At 42.3% G+C, this 24,112-nt stretch overlaps 1 protein-coding gene across 4 annotated transcripts in view; it reads left to right on the forward strand.

Annotated features, from left to right (window-relative positions):
- KTI12 (KTI12 chromatin associated homolog) overlaps nt 1-23,178 on the forward strand; it is a 33,135-nt gene extending 9,957 nt beyond the window's left edge. For all 4 annotated transcript variants that reach the window (XM_083183147.1, XM_083183146.1, XM_083183145.1 and 1 more), the window contains 8 exons: nt 2,778-2,829; nt 4,076-4,128; nt 11,230-11,285; nt 12,511-12,590; nt 16,357-16,516; nt 17,658-17,720; nt 19,497-19,565; nt 22,852-23,178. In XM_083183147.1, the coding sequence (XP_083039273.1) occupies nt 2,778-2,829; nt 4,076-4,128; nt 11,230-11,285; nt 12,511-12,590; nt 16,357-16,516; nt 17,658-17,720; nt 19,497-19,565; nt 22,852-22,995 (677 nt within the window). In that variant the 3' untranslated portion in view covers nt 22,996-23,178. The remainder of the gene's footprint in view (nt 1-2,777; nt 2,830-4,075; nt 4,129-11,229; nt 11,286-12,510; nt 12,591-16,356; nt 16,517-17,657; nt 17,721-19,496; nt 19,566-22,851) is intronic.
- The last annotated feature ends 934 nt before the right edge of the window (nt 23,179-24,112 follow it).

Here is a 24,112-nt window from a genome sequence, read left to right on the forward strand (position 1 = left end):
GTTGGTTAAATCTATGTTGCTGAAGACTTTATACTTTGACCGTCAAATTACATTGTTAGACTCCGATAAATTGGTGGTTACTTTCTTTAGAATCTCTTGACCCTGAACAATGAGACCGTATTTTACATATAATCGGATATCCCTTCATATTATTATTGTATCCTCCCTTGTTTGCCCTTGTATCGCTGTGTCTTGTCTAGTCTGTATTCCCCCTTTTAAGCTGTGTTTCTGCCTGTTATGTTGTTGTATTTACTTGCTCACTTTTATTGTGTATTGTCGAAGATTCAAGTAATGAGACGACATGTGTTAGTTTACTTTATTTTTATGTATGCTTATCCAATCTTCGCTGTACATGTTCTTCTTACTTTTTTAAAAATGTAATCAATTTTCTCTTGTAAAAATGGTATTAACAATAAAGCCTCAAAGACTGAAGTTAGCTCTGTACTACTGTATCTGGCCTCCTGTTAAGGTCCAATTGGGTAAATACTAGCAGGCCCATTTTATCTATTTGCCAATGAATGGACAAAATTGTGGGTTTAACCCCTTCAGTGGCAATCCCGAGAATTTTCCGGGCTGTGCCTCAGTGCCCAGTCTGGCAAGCCCGGAAAATTCTCGGGATTGCCACTGTTTACAGCCGGGCAGCGCTGCTGAGTTCAATCACTGAACTCAGGCAGCTTCAGCGCGGCCCGGCTCCCTTCCCTCTGTGGAGCCGCCTCCTCCCTCCCCTCCAGGTTTTGTATTGAAGTCCCCGGCACCGGCTTATGACAAGCCGGCTGCCGGGGACAGGTACGCAGTGCGGGGGCGCAGGTCCGGGCAGCTGCTGATTGACAGTGCAGCAGCGCTGCCTGGACCAAGGAAGGTTGTGGTGTTTTGTTTTTAAGGGAGCGCTCTCAATAAAAAACTCGCCCAGTGGGGAGCGCTCCCCCCCCCCCCCCCCCCCCCCCCAAAAAAAAAAAAACACCACTGAAGGGGTTAAGCCATTGCAAAAGGGATTTTCTGTCCTAACCAACCCTTTCTATTTTAACTTTCAGGTCAACCTTGGACATATAATTAGCTTGACATCAGGCATTTCTCTTAAGCTGGGTACACACTATTAAATTAGGCTTGGTCTTTTTGTAATGGGCTATCCAGTTGCCCCTGAAATATGGGCACCAGCTGCTGGTATTGGGCATTTATTTTTAAGAAACTCAGCATGCTCAGAAAAGAGCCCCATATTTGAGCTTTTTATTGCAAAAAAACAAAAACTCTTAGGTCCGTGAGATTATTACGGGATTATTATTACAATTTATTTATAAAGTGGTAATCCAGTGCCATGCACAGAGAACACATTAGAACAATACAGGGTACACCTAACAGTAACTGAAGAACTAAAGTCAAGCACGAGCAACGATTAGCAGTACAACTCTTAGTACACAACACAGCTAACATGTAGGGGTTTTCCGCATGCTATCAGGTGCAGGTTGTCATTGGTAGAGATTAATGTACACAGGTGAGAAGAGATGTGGGTATAGATAATATAATTCCAAGAAGAGGGCTGTGAGAACAGGAGGGAAGAAGGGTCCTTCTCCAAGGAGCTTACAGTCTTGAGCATGGGTCTTCAAACTGTGGCCCTCCCAGATGTTGTGAAACTACATGTCCCAGCATGAATTGCCACATTTTTTCCTATAAGAGCATGCTAAAACTGTCAGGGCATGCTGGGACATGTAGTTCCACAACATCTGGAAGGCCACAGTTTGAATACCCATGGTCTTGAAGAATTATGTTTCTCTCCCAAAAATAGACGATGCTTCTGCCGCATAAAGGGCACTTCTAGAATTGGCCGGGGAAAAAATTGTTACAAAAATTTTTTTTTTTTTTTTTTTTTTTTAAATATCCATATTGTCACGGCCTAAAGATTATTGTTCCTAATTGAATTCTCAACTGCCCTCCCTGGTCATATGAGATATATTGAACCAACATGGTTCACAACAATATATAGTACGCGTCATATATTGTGTACACCCTAAACCCGATTGCAAGTTCACGGCAGTCATTCATTGCATCTTCCCATTTGATATGCTGAATGGGAGGATCAATGAATGACTACATGTGTGCTGCATTGACACTGGAGGGTATGGTGTGTGTACAGCCCTTGCGATATATTATGGTATCGCGCCATCAGATGGATCACACATCATGCAGTGTTTATCCAGCTTCTTCTGGTGCATAAAGCAGATGGAAAAATACCAAAAGCAGCAATAAAAATATATTAATTGGATAATCAATGTTTCCGAGTTGCACTGTACCACTGCACCCTATCTAGCTTTTGTGTATAGGTGTAAGAGTGAACACTGAGCTGCTGTGGTTGCTAGGAGATCATGTTGGTGTGAAATGTTATTAACGCGTATGAAAAGCTGAGCATGAAAACCTGTGTCCTCTACTTCTAGAAATGGTAATTAGAGTTCCCGGAACATATTCTAGTGTATGTGTTCTATATAAAAATAGATACCAAATTTGTTCTTATTTTTATGAAGGCTGAGTTAAAGCTATTAAATATATTACGACCTCTGTCAGACAAGACCGTTAATAGACCATGAGATAATTGTAACATGTTTTTGTAAATTAAGTGGAAGCCTTTATATGTTAAATGGGTCATATAGGCTGGTATACACTTTTGAGACATAATGGTACATATTGAGAAGCACACTGCCTTCACAACAAGATTTGGTTGTAATATAAGTTGCCCAAATACTTGTGTAAAAGATAGTATTGTGAGAAATATCTCTTATTTATTGCAGATTCCAGGAAGGAGAAAGATCTACGTGGTGCTTTAAGGGCAGAAGTTGAAAGGTTACCAATACATTTAACTGTTTCACACTGTACTGAGCAAAGCAATTTGTGCGTTTCATATTTGTTAGGCTATTGTAATCCTATTTTATTAAGGAATTGTTTTCCCCAGAAATTAACCTTGGCATTGTTTGACCTTCTGGTTCTTCATAGTCAATAGGTAGACATCTTATGACTGACCAAATATAAAAAGTCAACATGACACCTTTTTTGGGATAGGGGTTCACATGTTTTCTCAACAGTTGCTTGATTTACAATCCACATGACAAGCGAAGTGAGCCTGCGAGGGTACATGTTTGGTAACAATTTTTTTGTGTTGACCATTGTCATGTCAACTGATTTTTGTACCTTTTCAACCATATTTTGGGCCTGATTAAGAGTACATTGTAGTTTAGAGAGGATTCAATAGACTGCAGAGTGAGGGCTTTGCTGCACAGCGAAGCGCTTGAGTATTTCTGGCTGCGAAGCCAGGCACGTTCTGACCATGTTTAAAGTTGCAGCGGCTGCTTGTGATATCGTGAAGCCGCCGCGGCCCTCCCCATGAGCTGTCCTGACATGCTTGCATGGTCCCAATCACTCAACAAAACAGTTAGCCATTTCCGCCCCTGGCCAGCACTGAAACTGTGATCTGTGTCGTGCGCATGGGTATAAGTGTTGAAATAAGCGATTTCCGCACTTCTGCTGATCGGTCTGAATCGGGTTCGTTTCACATCTACTATAGCATTTTAGATCTGTTCTACCACATCTGTGTTACTAGAGTTACCCAGATGCCGAAGATCATAACTAAAAGAACTCTGATACTGTGGCCTGGAATGCAATGATTTCTTGACTATATAAATGGAAACCTGTGCTTTGATTAGTAACATAAGCTGCATATGAAGTACATGCAGACATATATATGTGGGAGGTTAGAATGGTCATACGGTTCATTTTTTACTGTTACATTCACAGAAAATAAAACTACAATTTTTTCCTTTTTTTTTTTTTGTGGCCAGTTTTATTCTGTTAAGAGTGAATGAATTTACCTGGTAGGACATGTTCTTAGTTCTTGAAAACGCTATAATCTTGTAAATTAACTAATTGTTATAAATTTAGTAAAAGCGTCCATATTTCCTTTTTAAGACGTCGCAAACAACAGAAGAAATCTAATTTGTTGGAGATATTGTGTCTTGGGATGTCGGTGGATTAGATTTTTTTTTTTTAAATGTGAAAGTCTCTTGTACTGAAATATTGTTTTCTGTGATTTTAGGAAATTAAATAAAGAAGATGTTGTGATTCTGGATTCCCTCAACTATATTAAAGGTGACTGCTATTTTTCCCTTTAGTGGTTTCTGGTTAAGACCTCATAACAATGGAATTACATTAACCATGTTTGTGATATCACTGTCCCTTTAACCTATTGACCCTGTCATGGAAGTCTTTATTTTCAAGTAAGAGTAACATTTTGTTTCAAAAGAAATGATTACCAAGAAAAATCTGGTCTGTATAAGTGTTCACTAAACGGCAAGTTCTGAAACATAAAGTAAATTCTGCTTCTCTACAATCACATCATATGTATTTGCATACAAATCCCAGCTAATGAGTGCTCATTGTTTCCTTCTATAGTTACTGAGGGACACTACTAAATATTGTTACAAGAAGAGAAAAAACGGTACTCTTTACCTAGAACGGCGCCCGCGATTGGCATCGCGGGCGTCGGGGGTAAAAAATCGCTGGTATCGCGGCCATCGCATGCACATAAAAACCGGGTGCGACGCGATGCCCGCGATTTTCCCATAGGGATCAATGTTAAAAGTCAGATTGGACGCGATTTTAGGGTTAAATGCCTCAATGCCCGCGATTTATACATAGGAAACAATGTTAAATGGGCCACAGAGCCCTAATCGTCCCCCTGAAGTCTTAAATGGCCCCCACAATTTTTAACGCCACCCCACGATCAACGTGAACCCGAAGCGTGGCGAGCGGCGGCGGTACGCGTCCTCCGACCTTTTCATACCCCCACTATCCACGTCGGCGTGGAGTTGAGAATAGAATAGTGTGGCGAGCGCACGCGGATACCTGGGACGCGTTTACCTGTGACGGTATCCGCGTCCCCTCGCGGGGCTCGCTGCGCTCGCCACGCTTCAGGCTCGGTAGCTCGCTGCGCTCGCCACACTATTCTATTCTCAACTCCATGCCGACGTGGATAGTGGGGGTATGAAAAGGTCGGAGGACGTGTACCGCCGCCCCTCGCGGGCTCGCTGCGCTCGCCACGCTTCGGGTTCACGTTGATCGTTGGGTGGCGTTAAAAATTGTGGGGGCCATTTAAGACTACAGGGGGACTATTAGGGCTCTGTGGCCCATTTAACATTGTTTCCTATGTATAAATCGCGGGCATTGAGGCATTTAGCACTAAAATCGCGTCCAATCTGACTTTTAACATTGATCCCTATGGGAAATCGCGGGCATCGCATCGTACCCGTTTTTTAGTGCATACGATGGGCGCCGTTCTAGGTAAAGAGTACCAAAAAAACATGAATATAATGTCGTAGGTGAATATAATTTATAAAATGTTAGTTATTTTTCACCAAAAATAGAGGGATAGGTGTACAATGTAATAATATCTTTTTATCTGATATGGTCACAGAATAGTTATCCGCGAGGCTTTAGACACAATAAAACTGCAACACAAAGCAAATATTGGTATATTTGCTGGAGAACCATATTTGTTGCCCATTGGATTACATCAAGTCTCAGTGGTTATTTACAACAGTCCAGTGATGGTTGTGCATTGGATATTGGAAGACTAGAAATAATTAAAATAGTACTTGGTCATCCACGGCCATCCTCAAAAACTGTGGGACCATATCCCAGTGAGATCTTCATGTCACAGATTTCATTCATGGTGTGTTTTGAAATACACACACATCGGGCAGATTCTTAAGATTCCTGCAAGTGGTTGTAGATACAGTATGTGCCTTGTCGATTTTTTTATTTTTATTTTTCCCAACATTTATCAGCGATTCCTGAGGTGCAAACCTTTCTTAAGTGTGTGCTCCATGTACAGCCACCTTTTTATTCTCCCTGTTGCACCTTGGGACCTTAATCTTGTGCTGGACTTTCTACAGTCTTCCTTGTTTGAACCATTAAGTTTCTCACATGGAAGACTGTTCTGTTTCTGGTACTAGCCTCGGCCAGGCGGGTATACGAATTGGGGGCTCTTTCATGTAAGAGTCTTTATCTTGTTTTTCGCCCTGACAGGGTGGAACTTGGAATGCGTCAACAGTTCTTACTGAAAGTGGTTTCTACCTTTCATTTTAACCATCTGAGGAAACAGTCAGGATTGTATTGGACGAAGAAACGCGTCAAGATTTTATCTTCATCGGACATCCACTGTGGCCAAATTACCCAGATGTTGCTACCAACCACTGCAACTATTCAAAACCAATTGCTGGACTGACCCAATCTATTCAAGTATGCGACGACTGTGTTAGCAGCTCAGTGAGGTGCGGTAAGAGACGTCCCTCCATCTGGATGCCCGGACTTGTGAAACAACTTGCGGCTGCGTCAGCTCCCAGCGACAGCTCTCACCATCGGAGCTACGCTGGTCGCTAACAGACCAGCCGCCACCCGGACTTCACTGGTTCTGCTCCCGGTACCGGCTACCCCTCCACCGGAGCAACACTGGTGGTAGTGGTCACTTGAAAAGGAGCATCACCGCATCTATCTACCTGCACCAGCCAGTAATATACTTACTTATTCCACCTGGAGCAGTGTTGGAACATTTAAGTCCTTTGGGAACTCCCTATATCAATTGAAAATTTGAGGTTATTCCGAAGGCTTAATGTTATAACATCAGGCTCTAAGTGGTTATAGTTGGATGCCAAATATTGATTATTTTTATTACTGTCTAAATGTATGTATTTTTATATTGATAAGTTTTTATTGTGTATTTCTTGAATCTAACATTTACTGGGTAAATTAATAATAAATTAAAGATCAACACAGCGCCCTTTTTTTTTTTTTTTCATATTAACCAGCCAATTGTGGTTCTGGTGGTCATCAGAGTCCTCTTCTACTCCACGCTCTCTGGATGTGGTCCGGGTGCTGCTACGCGGTCTGGGACCAACACTTTTGTGAAGTTCTACAAGTTCGATACCTTGGCATCTGAGGATCTTCAGTTTGGAAGTTCTGTGTTTACAAGGGTCTCTGCACACTCCCGCCCGTTCTGGGAGCTTTGGGACATAACCATTGTACTAACTGATTCCCAGTGTACCCTATGGATGTTCGAGAAAAGAGGATTTTAGATGACCTACCTTTTCTCGTAGTGCATAGTGTATACTGGGTGCCCACCCTTGTGCTTCAACATTGTTTCCTGTGTGGTTTTCACTTAAGTTTTACTGTTTGGGTCACTGCTCGTATTGACTTGCAGGTACTCCAGTTACGCTGTTTTTGTGTTTTCACTGTTCTTCTTTATCATAACTAGGTTCCTCTTCTCTGATTTGACAGTCTCCTTCAGGCACAGTTTTCCTAGTCTGGGCTGTGGGAGGGTGCATAGAGGGGAGACGCTACCACGCAGGGAACAAAAGCTTATGTGCACGGGCTCCTGTGGACTCCAGCTATACCCCATTGTTCTAATTGATTCTAATTGAGAAAAGGATTTAGATTTACCGGCAGGTAATATAAAATACTCTTATTGATACATGAAAAGTCGACATGTTCTAGGGAAAAACAGGAATACATCAACATGTGGTTTTCACTGTTTTTGGATATCTGTCTACATGGCCCCCCCCCCATATTTAGTGTAGTGCGTACCCTCACATGGCTCGCTTTGCTTGCCATGCATTTTACCAAGCCCAATTGTACTCAACGTGGAGGGAAAAGTATGAACAAGTCATTTGGATGAAAACTATTATTTATTTATTTTTTAAACTCATGTTGACCTATTGTTTGTTGACCTTTTATAATTGTTGACCAAGTGCATGTCGAAACATTTTTCATTTATTGACGGTCGGAACCAACTGGCCCCCATACACAATGTGATTTTTGGTCCATTTTTCACCCGATTCGGATGGTTGGGGCCGTGAAATCGGCCCAAATCGCATATGCAGACATCCTAATTTGGTAAATCTTATGTGCGGCCTAGAGGCAGGCAGGGGGCACAGAGGCAGTGGGCAGTGAACACGGCTAACTGGACCAGAGAGTCTGGTATGGGAAGCCAGGTGGTGGGCTCACATAAAAAATAAAAATAAACCATACAAATGAATGGGCAGCCAGTGATTGGCTGAGAGCTCTCTCCAACAAACACTGGCTGCCCATTCATTTTTATGGTGTTTTTTTTTTTTTTTTTATATGTGCGTCTGCCACTCACCCTATACCCTGCTCTCTGGTCCCCTTGCCGTGTTCACCGCCCACTGCCTCTCTGCGTCCCCTTCCCAGCTCTCTGCTCCCTCCGTCTGCAGCTCCCCAGGAACTGCATGTGATACATTGCATGCAAAACTTGGTACATCAAGTGCCAAATCGTGTGTGACCAACCCGGGGAGCTGTCAGAATAAGTAGTTCCTTTTAGAGGGGAGCTACATTAGCAATTGTCACATTTAATCACTGTAGAGTTTTCTCATGACCATTACCTACAGCCAGCCAGTCATGGCATTGGCTATTTGGCTACTTCAAATCAAATCTGTCCCCTCCCTATATGACCACAATAAGTTTTCTTTAGAATCACTACCTATATGAGCATTTTCAAACCTAAATGGAAATCCTCTTCAATTTATCATCATATATTTAAATTGGTTTGGGAAGTGCATTACAAAATGTTTACCAAAAAAGGGGGTGCTACTTATACCCCTCTTCTAACAAATTCCCCTGGTTTTTGAAAATTGTTCCAACCCAAGTCCGACCCCATTCACCCCTTATCTTCAAAGTGGATTATACCCGGGTGCAGACTTTCTTCTGCCGGGCATGGAGAGGAACTAATTTCCAAGTGCTGGTGATCTGACTCGCCATTGGCTTGTAACTCCTTTACACTGTGCCACTATCTGGGTCAGGTTCCCGAGTTATTTTCTAGGACCCTTTTCCACCTAACTGCAACTTTGCTAGACCCAGCCAAAAGCTAGTGCCTCCTGTAGCTAAGCAGTTGGCCTGACATGAACGACATTGTGTCTTTTCTTACATATATTGCTATTCGATTAGTAAACTGGCTAGTGTGTCCCATCAGTAAATTGAGCCAAACAAAAGAGAACGTCACAGACAGCAGATGGTAGCTGAATATTCACATTTGGTGACTGTAGATAAGAAGACCAGATTGTTACATAACAAATTACAATAAACATTTTGGTCTGAAATATGTACTAATGACCTCTGTTGGAGGAACGCAAGCTTTTGATCTCTTTCCAGTTCATAGGCGCTCTATGTGATATTTAGGTGAAACATCTGCCATTTATAGTAATGACCAGTGTGGGTCACACGACGGAGGTCTCTTGTGCTGCATTTTATGAGCACACTAAGCAAAGGCACATTTGAGAGCAACTTCAATATCTCCACAAAATGACCTAAATATAACAGTTTAAGACTTACACGCAAATGATTTGTCTACCATAGTTGTGAATTAATTCTGAAAATGTTTTGCAGAGAGTTTTTATTAAAACCATTCGTTTCAAGTACGTTTCTGTTCTTGTTATTACATAGTCCTGTTTTGAAACATTGGCCCTTATTCAGATCTAATCACAGTACAAATTTGTTCTCAAAATGGGCAAAACCATGTGCACTGCAGGTGGGGCAGATGTAATATGTATAGAGAGTTAGAGTTGTGTGCATTATTTTGTTTCTGTGCGGGGTAAATACTGACTGCATTATTTTTACACTGCAATTTAGATTTCAGTTTCAACACAACCCATCCAAATTTAACTCTCTTTGCACATGTTACATCTGCCCCACCTGCAGTGCACATGGTTTTGCCCATTTTGAGAACAAATTTGTACTGCGATCAGATCTGAATAAGGGCCATTAATTCAAAATAAGGAGCATTAGTAGAAGGGTGCAAGCTTTATGGACAAAAACGGTAACAAGCCTCCTATACAAACAAGTGTTTTGCTTTTATTCCATCAAAGGAATAAAAGCAGTGTCAGCAATGACATTACTAAAGTCAGTGAGCAAATAGCGTGGACTTATGTGTTTGATTGATTATGTTTGAGACTGTTGCTTCATGAACAGGAATGGATGTCCAACCTGATAATACTGCACTTAATATCTATTAGTAACCAACTGTAATTACACTGGGGAACAGTCAATCTGTTTGCCAGGAATTGATGTTGATAGTTTATGGTTTATTGGGTCGACTTTGAAAAGTTCGACCACTATTGGTAATCAGGCAAAAGGGCGACCTGAGTTTTTCACTTTTTTTGGGTGTCTGTTGACATAGGTCGTCATGGATAACCTATTGGTGTAACGCATCACCTCGCATTGGGGCACGGTGCCCTGCTACCCTCGGCACACTATTCTGTTCCCCGTTATGCCCACTGGGTTGGTAAAGTATGAGCAAGTCGGTAAAAAAAAAAAAAAGAAAACTTTTTGCCCTTTTGCTACGCGTCAACCGTTTGACTGTCAACCTAGACATTGCTGACTTGGAGTCAATTTAGTATAACTGTGTGCTCCCATTTATGTATAAGTTATGTTTTCCAATTGGCTAGTTTTATGCTGTGTACACACGGGGGCGATTTTGTCTTCTATCGCGGGAAATATGGTCACTAAGCGACCATATTGCCCGCGATGGGAGTGTGCACTGGTGATATATCGCCGGGTGCGCGCTCCCGGTTTCTCCCCCATAGTGATCGCTGTTTACAAGAACATGCTCCTGAGACCAGCTGATTTCCACTGCCGGGCTCCCCCTGCAGTTTCTTTTTTATCAGCGACCATCACTGGTCACTGATGCAAACGGGACACTGAGCGATTATATTGCTCAGCGATTTATCTACCCGTGTGTACAGGGCTTTAGAGATATGCATAGGTCTCTTCCCAGTGTTAGTGAGGCGATGTGAATGTGTAATGCTTCTCAAACGTGATTACCAGCTATGTTATGACAAATATAACTAATTTATTATTGTTGAAAGAAGGTAGTTGTTAATAGAATCAACTTAGTTTTGCTTTTTTAAGTATAACTGCCTAGATTAGTAAGGTGCTTCAAATGGAGAAAATAATACAATTGTAAAACTTTTCATGCTGGGAGGATATCTCAAAAACTTGAGCCAGTTGAAAAACAAGCAAGGTATATTCATGATTGTAGCAAGGTACAGATCAGTGCTGTTACAATACCAACAGGAAGCTATATGACAAATAATATTTTAAAGTAGGATAACATAAATTGTTTCCTTGAGTTTGATTCATGCAAGACAGAAAAGTAAATTAAACCACTATTTTGTTTTACAGGTTATAGGTATGAGCTGTTTTGTCTTATTAAACACGCACAGACTCCGCACTGCCTGGTATGTCATCACTACTGTTGTTCTTACTATTATGCTTTATATTAATGTTAACTTATTTTATTGTTTATTTTATCCTATATATTAAAAGCTTAGCTGTGGTCCCCTTCCTCTATAGTGCATATGTGGCACCCTTCAGACTTCTGTTTCACACACCAGCATGACCAAGCCCCAGGTCCCAGCAGCTCCATTTTGACAAGCTGGCAACTAGATTATACACTCCTCACAGCAGGATATGCCTGGTGTGAATGAGCTGACAGGTTCTGTTTTACTGGAAATGTATCCGATTTGCTTCACTATGCAAATAAGAAGGCTGATAGTCAAGGCTGTGTGGCTTGGTACAGTGATCTCTCAACCCCACCCCTCTTGAGCAGCGGATTTTTATTACAATGGATATTGAATGTGTTTTTTTTTTATTACAAAAAATTGAATCACTATGCAATGTAATAAATATCGGAAGTGGGTTCCCTTCCAGGTATCCAGTGGGGGAGGTGGACGGCACCTTTTATAAACCATTAAGAGGTGCTGCACCACCACAGCCAGGTTAGTTTGCCCATTTTTTGAGTGTTTTCATCCGCGTCGTTTCACTTTTTTTGTATGGGGTTGGGGGGCGGAATGGAAACAGCTGCGCATTCGCCAAAACGGGTGGATTCGCTGATCCCCGCGTTTTTCGCCAGTGCTGGATTTCTTTACACAGGTAAAAAAAGAATCAGTACAGTCATGGAATAGAACATATCAAATTTGCCTTTAAAAATGGCTGAGATTTGCAGCACAGATTAAATACTCCCCTTAGACTGTAAATTTCAAAGGGTAGACATGGATTTGTATGTTCTCTGTACAGCACTGCCTAATATGATTGGGGCTATATAAATAAATTATGATAAATCAGTGCTTTATGAACATTAAGAGGCCTACACACAGGTAGATGAGGGATGCTCATATCGCTCTGCACAGCGATGTGCCACTGAGTGATCTGTCAGGGCCAGTGTTCTCCGTGAGAACACTGGCCCTGACACTGGCAATTATAGATTTAACCAGCCTGTTAGATATTAATCGCCGGAGCGATAGCAATGGGCGGGGCCATGCATCGCCATGCCCCTACACAATCTAGTGAGATCGCTTAGACTTAGAGAATGCCCCGGTACACACACAGCGTGTGTAGGCTGCATAAGGTACTAGCTTACATGGCCCCTTCAAGAGCTATTTGCACCTAATACTATTCTTGTAGATTCATTGTCTGACAGCCCCAGATATCAGCTCCGGCTGGAACCAGGGGAGGCAACATGGCGACCAGTACACTCAAGAAATGTAAGTTCTTTCTCTCTTCTTTTTTTTTTTTTTAATGCATTTTAATGTTTGATAGCACCACAAATAATAACGATATAATTTCAATGTACAATCAAATATTAAGATAAATTAAATATATATGTTTGACAAAAGGATGATGTTCCAGTCCAACAACTTCATTTGGCCAGGGATAGAATGCAATAGTAATAGAGGATAATGATCAGATCAATTCTCTTGTATTCAGGATAAATTATATGCAATCACAAATAGAATTTATATTACAAATCATTAGATTATGCAATCCAGTTATCTACACATATCATATTATCAAAGTATATTAACAAAAGAGGGTGGGGAGTTATTTAACTTTTAAAATCAGTCCGTTCAGCTATTGTAGTAATTTGTATAAAAACTAAAATCAAACTTCTATTTTTCCAAAAGTAGCATGTTAATTGTATTTAGTACTTTTTCCAGTTATCATCCAGTGAGTGTTTATTGCTTTAAACTGGTGATATTTGCTTAAACTTGGTTCCTGGCATCAACCAGATACCATGCCACTGCCTGGTTTTGACAATTTGTTACCGCTGGAACCATAAGACGTACAATGGATATAGGGGCAGATTTATTAAGCTTGGTGAAGTGATAAACTGTCTGTTTTTTTATCACAGGCCAATCAGCTCCTAACTGAAGTTACAGGCATGATTTAAAAAAAATGACAGGTAAGAGCTGATTGGCTGGTGATAAAAACAAGACACTTTATCACCAAGCTTAATCACTCTACCCATCTTACTCTCTGTTAACGGATTAGTACATTACTACCTTCTTATAAAAGGAACATTCAGCAGGGCTGTACTTGAAACTATATATTTTATATACAAGTATGTATAATCCATCTTTAGTTTATCTGTCCATCTCAAATTATTTTTGCAGACTTTATGGAGAGACATTGGCCCTTATTCTGGTTGGTGCGGTCAGAGCCGCACACGGGGCTCCGACCGCACAAACCAAGGGCCGCCCACCAGACGGATCGCCACGGCCGTCCGTACACGGACGGCTGGCGATCCGCACAAAAATGGTGGAGGCTACGCCTCCACCATGGTGGGAGCTGCCCCCTGCCTTCGATGGTCGACGACCATCGAAGGCAGGCCCGCACGCCGCGGCAGCTCCCGCAAGCTAAGACCACACGGACAATCGTCCGTGTGTTAGCTTGTATGGGGGCTGAAAGCTGACATCCGGCGACGTCAGCTTTCCGCCCCCATGTCATGGTAATGAGGGCGTCATGCCCTCATTACCATGCATACGCCCCGCGTTTGCATGGGAACGCCCATGAAACGCGGGGCGTACACATAGGGAAATGAGGGGCTGAAGCCCCTCACGCCCCTATCCGCCCCCTTTGCGGCGGACGAAATCCGTCTGCGGCGAAGGGGGCTGCACATGCGCAGAATGACCTCTGCGCATGTGCAGACAAAAAACATCGGCGGTACGGCCGCACGCGGGCCGTACCGTGCCGATCAGAATAAGGGCCATTGTTTGGAATTGCCTCTTTTAAATGTGATAATCGCTAGAGCCCATAGCTTCCTCCAATCCTCTGTCTGTGTTGGACCACATTTGTTTTTCAAAGCTAATAGGAAAAAAAAAAATCATAATTTTGCCTTGGAAGCAAACGGAGAATAATTCATTAGAAGACGATTCACATGCAGAGCACCATAAGCTTGTCTCTGGGGGGCTCTACAGATTTCTGAATTGGTTAGTTCAAAGCCGCCATCAACAGCAGCTGGAATTCTTGTACGTCTTTTATTTCAACAAGATACTCTTTTGAATTGCAGATGAGGCAGAAAGATTTTTCAGATGTTTAGGGATTAGTTTGAGGCAACCAGAGAATACCAAGTCATTTTTAGTTTAAAGCAACGGTTTTGAAAACCATTATATACTTTATTTTATTCTACTTAATATTTAATAGACCAATGTTTAGTGATTTATTGGAGGGGGATTAGCAGTCCTTATCTTCTACACAAGTTTTTAAAGTTTAAAAAAAAATTATTTTAGAATAAACCCGCACCTATGTCAACTCCTTAGATCCTTTACTAGATCCCGAAGCAAACTCTGCAGTCACATTTATAATGCAGCCAAGCTTTTGTTTGCCTCAAATTGGAAGTAGGCCAATGCTTTCCATACTGCAGGCTTTAATCCATAAGATATGGTTTATTGCTTCAATGGATTATATTACTGCTTTACTTCACAACTCTGTACTTACGTTCCATGTGCTCTGGGACCCTTGACATTCCTCTTTCCGTAGACATCTCCCTGGTGTTTCATGATGCAGCCCTTTTCTAGGGTCGGACTTGATAAGGTCTAGCCATTCCTCTGCCCCTTAACTTGTGTTTCCTCTCCTTCCCTGGTTGTATTTTTACGTTTTTTTTTATCATTTTTCAAAAAAAATTACAATTTAATTTGTGCATTTACTATCTTAAGATACTTGTTGATCACTTTGGACTTTTTGGTATACTTTTTTTGTCACTTGTTTGTCAACTAAAAAAAGTATAACTGTTATATTTTAGAAGTTATCTATTAAAACAAAGAAACCATCACACCTGGTTTTTGTTTTACTGTATTTCTGGTCATGAAATTAATGTAGAAGATATTCGGTAATTGTGTAGTTTCATGGCGGAAGGCTACGCTGTCAGCGTAACCCAATGGCAGCCTAGCGAAGTTAGCGTAGTGCCCAGCGGCAGCCCTGCGTAGTCAGCGTAGTGTCCCCGTCAGACAACGTAGTCACCGTACTGTCTCCACGAGCTGCAGCTCTGTCCCTGGCAAGCCTATTGAGTGCCTCTCACACAGTGCCAGTAACCGCCAGATCCCCTGCCCTGGCGGACGTCGGTGGAGAGGCACTCCATCTGCCTGAGAAGCATGAGCGCCTCATACGCTTGTGCATCTCAGTAATTTGTGCGACAGGGTATGGCAACCCTGCCCGTGTCTGCTTCAGGGAGACGGCAAGTGCGTCTCATGCACAGTAAAGGATGCATTTGCCAGTGCTCCATATTACATACTGGCAAATGCCTTAATTTCAAACCCCCACGTCGGCCCGAAGCGTGGCAAGCGGACTCTGTAAGCGTCCTCCCGACCTTTTTATACCCCCCCAATACCCTCATCGGCGTGGAGTTGATTTTATGAAGTGTGGCGAGCACAGTGAGGGAACGCGTAAAACAAGCCTGAAGCGTGGCAAGCTCATGCGGAATACACGTCAAGTAATCCTTGTCCCCTCGCAGGGCTCTCTGCGCTCGCCAAGCTTCTGGGTCGATACGCTCGCCACACTTTATAAAGACTACTCCACGCCGACGTGGATAGTGGGGGTATGAACAGGTCGGTAGGACACGGGGCTTGCCACGCTTCAGGCTGACGTGGATAGTGGGGGTGTTTCAGGAAAACATTCACGCCTGTCATGTGAGGCAGGTGAAAAATTGTCAATGGTTTCCGCACAATGTAATAAGCGGTGACGCTGACTGACTATGCTAACTACGTAATGCTGACTGACTACGCTAACTGCATAAGCTCTGGTTAGGCGCACGTACACACAACGTTTACATGCCGTTACAATGGCAACTTGCCACCATCATTGTTAATTGGTTTGACCCCACTGTGTCTTTCAGTAGTTGAAACAAATACATTAGTGGGGTTTTTAAGTTTTGTGGTTTCTATTGGGCCATTTCATTCAATATACTTGTACTTCTTGATCCTGTGAGGTATTCCACTCTTGTGGGTTTTCAACATCTATTCTTTGACCTGACAGATTTGATGCTTTGGTACTAAGATTTGAAGCTCCTGACTCACGCAATCGCTGGGATAGCCCCCTCTTTACCGTGCACAAGGATGATGTACTGCCGCTGGAACAGATCTGCAATGCAATATTCCACCGGAAAGCACCTCCACCCAACCAGTCTACACAAACCGTATGCATGGCGAGGCTGCTTGTTTTATTTCAATCACTTTGCATGAGGCTTTTTTTTAAGAAGTCTGAGTATTAACCCATTGAGTGCCAAGTGAATTTGTCAAAATAGGTGTAAAAAATTGGCAAGCAAACATTTTTATTTATAATGACCTGTAATGTTCCCCTTATATAAGAAATATAATCTTATATTACACAACCTTTTTTTAATTTGAATTTATAGAACAAATCTGAGCAACGCTGGCATTTTTAGAAGATATTTTGAACATCTCACACAGATGTTGGCACTCAAAGGGTTAACACATACCAACATCATTTATTAAGGTGAAATCTGGTGGCACAAAGTAGACATAGAGCAGGCTAAGACATCTCTTAGGCACATCTCTAGCAGATCTAAGTGCGCATGCGGAAGTGGGCAACTGTGTTTTTCGGCCCTCTGAACACCCTGACACTGGGAGGTGTATAGCCTAAATGGCAATTTGTATGGGTATATAAACCCGGGATAGGGCGGCTGCTCATTAGTCCTCTAGCTGCTGTCACAGATGGACCTCAGGACTGCTGGCTCCATTAACCCCTTGTGGATTTGAACCCCATATCCTTCTCCTTGAGAGAGATCTTTGCTGGATCGAAACATCTGAGTGTTTTTCTGACAGCTTCACTTGGTATGCCTTTTTGTTATTTCAAAATAAACAACATTTTTTTTTTTTCATAAACTTTTATTTGGTGATTGCTCCTTTTCCCTATTTGGGAATACTGGACTATATTTGGCACACCACAGTGTGACCTTTGGGCACCCCACGTTGTCTTTTGGTGATTGAGCGCAGGTAAATTCTGTTTTATTTTTATTTTATTTTTTTAGGGTGCCTTGATTCAAAAGATTGGAAACCACTGGGATACCCCGATAATATTATTGGCCAATTTTCCATATATATTCGCAAAAGGTTTTATCCACTACGTTCTAAGTCCATTACTGAATTTAAAAATGCAAGGATGTAATGCTTAGCATATTTTAATAGTACATGTCTAACCGTAGCAATATGCAATTTCATGAAACTTTTACACTCCTGTGTTTTTACTGCCAAACTCTACATGGTTGCTGTATATGTGACCCTTTTTTTATTTTATTTGTTTCTTCAATCAAATAGCAACCTTTGTCCTCCACAAACTTCCTGCACGAGCTAGACAAGGTGACACAAGATGTTGTGACTGTGAGTATCAAGTGCCTGCATGTTTGTGCACACACCTGCTGAATGTGACTGTACTTGTTAGATGGAACATGCCCAACTCTATATAATTTCTTATGATTTTAATAAATCAACAATTATTCCATTTTTAGGACTATTAAATATATATTAAACTGCATGCTTGTGTTCTGTAAAAGCCTATGCTTGTATAAAATGGGATCTGTTTAATTGAGGCGGGTTAGTGTTACACAAGCTCCATCCATGTCTTTAAACAAAACAAGTATAAATAAAGAAGATTTTGTTTCCTTCATCAGAAGTAGTGCATTTTCAGGTGAAATGTTAATAAAAAAAATGTGTATGTATGTATTTTGTGTATATAAAAAAAATCCCCAAAACTTGAGTAAAAGCATATAATCTATCGAAGGGGATTTTTGTTTGTTTAACAAAATGTATACCCCGCGAAATTGGCCGCAAATCGCATGCAAAAATCGGATGCGATTTAGTGGCCAATTTGCTGCGATTTCCTGCCGATTTGCATGCTATACCATCCTTGCACGCACTCACTCTCCAAGTCAGCCCGAAGCGTGGCGAGCGGACGCAGTACTCGTCCTCCCGACCTGTTCATACCCCCACTATCCACGTCGGCGTTGAGTTGTATTTATAAACTGCAGCGAGCCACCGAGCCTGAAGCGTGGCGAGCGGATGCGGAAAACGATCCCGAAGCGTGGCGAGCGCAGCGAATCCCGCGAGGGGACACTGATTACTTGACGTGTATTTTGCTGCGCTCGCCACGCTTCGGGATCGTTTTCCGCGGGGCTCGCTGCGCTCGCCATGCTTTATAAAATCAACTCCACACCGACGTGGATAGTGGGTGTATGAACAGGTCGTGAGGACCTTTTTTGGAAGAACTGGCCAATACATTTTATTGAGGCAAATTGATTCATGCAGACAGTTTCAATTTGTGGTGATTGGCTAAATCGGTTACTAGCACAGACTGTAAAGTAATGGAGCAAAATTTCTTAAGGTAACAGATCTTGTAATAACATGTACAATTACATAGTTTGCATAGAACAAAGGCATTATAAAAGCTCAATTCAGTTGGCTGCTGTAATAAATGTCAAGCCTCGGGTGTAAGCTGTTTAATTCCAGCTAATTTTTTTTGTTCCCGTGTGGTAAATTTGCTGTTAACATATAGGTTTGCGGGAAAAGTACCTGGTGCTATGTTCTAAAACATCAGCGGGAACCCACAGTAGTCATTTACCACAAATCTCTCAGGCTTGGCAATATCCCCATTAAGTGCAGACTGTAAGCTACAGTAATATGGCTATAATTGACTAGCCCAAGCAGACCAATTAGCCTTTGGTTAACTCTGGCCCTAAGTTTTCTATGGTTTGGCCATCATGCTTTTTTTCAGGAAAATAATTGAAAAAAAAAAAAAGCTGAAATATAATGGTCTTTACATAGCAACAATTTTTATTTTCTAGTTATTGATTTTGTTCGATAGTTTAATAACATTAAACTGTGCCTTAATATGGTGTACTGTCTATGTTTAATGCAAGGTAAAATGCACTGAAGAGTGCTGAAGTGAGCTGTCCACCTGAATTATGCTGATTATACACAGACCTGAGTTACTATTATACAGAAATTAGCAAATGTTAAAACATTTATTGTTTTGGGTTTAATTGGTTAAAAGTAACCATATGAAACCTTTCAACCTGCATAAGCTTCAATATTACTTTTTACAGTGTATAACAGAATTATTTCTCTAGATGTAAACATGTTTAATATGTGTATTACTAGGCCGTGCTAAATGCCCAGAAGACCAGTGTTCCAGGAGACCTCATTATGGTGCCAGGAGCCAGTGAGAAAATATCCTTTATTACAAAATAAAATATCTATCCTAATGAAAATTGATTAGGCTGTATATTATTATTATTATTATTATTATTATTATTATTATTATTATTATTCAACATTTCCATGTATTATTGCCTTTTTAGTTTTTTTTTGTTTTGATCTTTTTCTATTTGTGTGCGTGTTTCTGATGACCCTTTTATTCCCTGGTAACTTTTTTTTTTTTTTTTTTTTAGACCTGTCTCTTCATGCTAAATGTGTGTATTCGCAAAAACAACATAAGCATATCTGTCCTGTCACTTTACATATGTAATCATTTATCTTTTCATCACATAAACAGTAACATCATGTAAACAGAGCATACTGTGTTTATGCAAATTGTGTAATGCATATTAGGGGGATTAGAGCTATGATCAAATAAACTCCTTGCTCTAACCAGGAGTATACTGTGGTGTATAACTGTTCTCCCCTGTGCTGTTAATACACACACACACACACACACACACCTTATTTGCTTGAATGGGAAGTCCGTCTTGGCGCAAGCGATCAATTATAAAAGAGGTAGTAGCAGATAGCAATGATTTTACCATTAAGGGGAGTATTCAATGCAATGGCGAGCGCATGGCAGCGAATCCTGTTTTTGATTCGCAGTGCGCTCGCCATGATTTTTCTCTCCCCTTCAATTCGCCGCCAGCCCTGACTATTCAATGCGTCAGGGGCTCGCTGCCCCTGACGGCGAATAGTGGCAAGAGTGACGAATCCCCCTGTGCAGATGCTCCATGCCTGTCTGGAGTCTGCAGGGGAATGGGAGGGACTGGTGTTGCGGCGGGGGAGCACGCTGATGCAGGCGGGAGCCTCCGCACAGCCTGGGGACAGGTCCAGCAGCAGCAGAGCCTCCGGCTCAAGCAGTCCCAGCGCTGACATCACCGTGCTGTGGCTGCCTGAGTCAGAGGTCTGCTACTGCTGGAGCCGTCCCTGTCAGCTTGTCCCCCGCATATCTCTCCCCCCTCCCTCCCCTCACCTCACCCCCAGCAGAAGGGCTTGCAGGGTGCTGCTGGGGTTGGAGCCGCTGCACTCACTGGTCCCGATCATCGGGATCAGTGTGCAGTGAATATATGAATATTAATGAGCGGCTCCGGCTCCCGGCCCCCTGCTGGCGAATGTGTAAAAAAAAAAAAATATTGTTTAAAAAAATATATATATATATTAAAAATATATTCATGTGCTGCAAGTATATGAATAAAAATAGCATGCCCCTTCATAGGAAAAATATTCTGATTTTTTAACACCAAAAAAAAAATTAAACACGCTTTAATTTAAAAGATCACATTACAGTTCACCTAAAAAAGATGACGAATGCTAAACGGAGAATCATGGCGAAAATCAATGGAGAAAGCAGTTCTCCATTTGAGCATTGAATACACTGTCGGCGAATTCCACTAAAAACCCCATTGAAAATCACAGGCGAATTGTGGAGAATAATTTACGGCGAATCGGCAGACATTCGCTGTTCATTTGTGGCGAATTGCCTCCATTGAATAGGGAGAATTGTTTTTTCTAACAGAAAATTCGCCGTAAACCCAGCGAATTGCCAGATTCACTGAAAAAAAACGGCGAATCTGAGGCATTGAATACTGGCCTAAGGGCGGTATTCAATGAGCCTGATTCGCCATGTTTTTATGGCGAATTTGTGCTGTTTGGCGAATTTCTGACTAAAACGGTGAATCACCCTATTCAATGACCACATGGCGAATACATTTGAAGGTTTTTTTCGCCATGATTCACCGAGTAGGAATCGCTATCTTTTTATAAAGAAGTGGAATGTGAACTTTTAAAATAAAGTGTTTTGTTTTTTACATTTGGTGTCAAAAAATCAGGAATTTTATTCTGAGGAGGGGCATGCTATTTTTATTCATGTGCTGTAAGCACATGAATATATATTTAATTAAAAAAAAAATATATATATTTTTTTTTTTTACACAGCAGCCAGCAGGGGGCGCCGGAGCCGAGACGCTCATTACATATTCATATATTCACTGCACCCGATGTTACGATCGGGTATAGTGAATATACACTCCCCTGCTGGCACCCCCGGGGGGCAGCCTGTGCTGCCTGGCACCGTCCTCAGGCTCCCTGCGGCATTCGCCGCAGGACCTCATATTCGCCAGTCAGGGGCAGCGAGCCCCTGACACGTTGAATACCGGAGCCCGCTGGCTCCGGAACGTGGCGAATGTGCAGCGAATCCTAAAAAGGATTCGCTGCACCTCGCAGGTATTCACATTGAATACCGCCCTAAATCTGTCAAGGAAAATCACAGGTTATGGAAATGTTTTTTCCAGTCACATTCTATTTAATGTTGATTGTGTGTGGTCTCCCAGTATCGAAAAGGCACTAGTAAAGTACAGTAAGCATTTAGCGACTATTTTGTTTATAGGGCTAGAATGTTCAGTAATCCCCAAAATGCTTTGTTTCACTTGCGTTTCGAAATGTCACGCTCCACACGGGAAGCGGTCATCTATAAGAATGAACTTAGGTCTACAGTCATTAGGTCGACCCCACTAGGTCGACTGGCAGGAAGGTCGACATGGGCCAAGGTCGACATGACTTAAGGTCGAATTTGCATAAAGGTCGACATGAGGAAGGTCGACTGGTCATAAGGTCGACATGGGTTTTTCACTGTTTTTTGAGCCAACATGTGCCGACAGGCGGTATTTCATGCCCTACCATCCACTAGGGCGTGGTGGGAGAATAAAATAGTGTGCCGAGCGCAGCGAGGCACCGTGCCCGAAGCATTGCGAGCGTCTGATTCTCATTACCAACTGTGTCCATGTCGACTGTGTCGACATTCGGATCAAAAAACAGTGTAAAACCCATGTCGACCTTATGACCAGTCGACCTTCCTCATGTCGACCTTTATACAAATTCGACCTTAAGTCATGTCGACCTTGGCCCATGTCGACCTTAAGTCAGGTCGACCTTCCTGCCAGTCGACCTAGTGGGGTCGACCTAATGACTGTAGACCTAAGTTCATTCTGACAGATGTACCGATTCCCTCCACACCCCTACATAATATGAACTGAGTGGCATCTATTGCTGTGCTTAGCTTTAAAGGGGCTGTTGATGTTTGTGGACAATTTTAACAAAGTAATCCAGATATGAAACTATCCAGTGATGTTCTATCAGGCTTAGCCTGGATTATTGTTTCCGGCATTATTTCTGCATTGTGGGCCTAATTTCATATTTTTTTTTCTGTGGTCATACTCTTACATTATATTTGCATTATCATCCTTAATTCTCCTACATGGAATTGCCCCGGATCCTGAACATGTCAGAGCTACGCAGGCTTCGACAACAATTTATCAGCTACACCAAATTACATCCCAATGAGAACATTTCCCAGCTTGCAAACATGTTTGTACAATACCTGAACCAGAGTATACGCTGAGGCAGCTGCCTGGAGCAACTTGTACTGCCGGAACATGGGCTGCTAGTGTTGGGTGTAAAGTCCTCCTTGCAGAGGTCACATTCACACAATAAAGAAAAGATGCATTTTTTATGCTTTTAAATATGAGTGTACTGTTTACAAAGTTCAACATTTGGAAATAAATGGTTTGTCTTTATGAGGCAATGCTGTATCTGAATATCTGATTACATGACTTTATCTGGCAGATGCTTTTAAAGTGAGTGTTTAGTGAGGCAATATCTCATTGGTTTTGCCTTCTTAAACATTGCCACTTTAAATTTATCACCAAATTCACAAAAATGTACAGACTTCCAGGATCCTGTACCATAATACAGTCTCATGGATGTTATAAACTCCTACCATTGCACTACCTGTAATCACATAATGGGCAGGATGTACGAACGCAAATATGTAAAGGTACTTGTTTCCTAGAAGGGCGCCCACGATTTTGATCTTGGGCATCGCAAGGAAAAAAAATTGCGTCGATCGCATGCGATGCGACCGACGCGATTACTGCGATTTTACATAGGGAACAATGTTAAATGGCCCACAGACCCCAAATACCCACCCTGAAGTGTGAAATGGCCCCCCAATTGTTAACGCCACCCCACGATCAACGTCAACCTGAAGCGTGGCGAGCGACAGCGGTACGTGTCCTCCGACCTTTTCATTCCCCCACTATCCACGTTGGCGTGGAGTTGAGAATAGAAAGTGTGGCGAGCCCCGCGAGGGGACGCGGAACACGCTCCCGAAGCGTGGCGAGCGCACACGGATTACTTAACATGTATTCCGCGTCCCCTTGCGGCGCTCGCCACGCTTCGGGCTCGTATTCCGCGTCCCCTCGCGGGGCTCGCCACGCTTTGGGCTCGGTGGCTCGCTGCGCTCGCCACACTTTCTATTCTCAACTCCACGCCGACGTGGATAGTGGGGGTATGAAAAGGTCGGAGGACACGTACCGCTGCGATCGCCACGCTTCAGGTTGACGTTGATCGTGGGGTGGCATTAACAATTGGGGGGGCCATTTCACACTTCAGGGTGGCTATTTGGGGTCTGTAGGCCATTTAACATTGTTCCCTATGTAAAATCGGTAATCGCGTCG

This window comes from Crinia signifera, chromosome 4 (assembly GCF_055691185.1).
Source record: "Crinia signifera chromosome 4, ASM5569118v1, whole genome shotgun sequence".
NCBI classification, from domain to species: domain Eukaryota; kingdom Metazoa; phylum Chordata; class Amphibia; order Anura; family Myobatrachidae; genus Crinia; species Crinia signifera.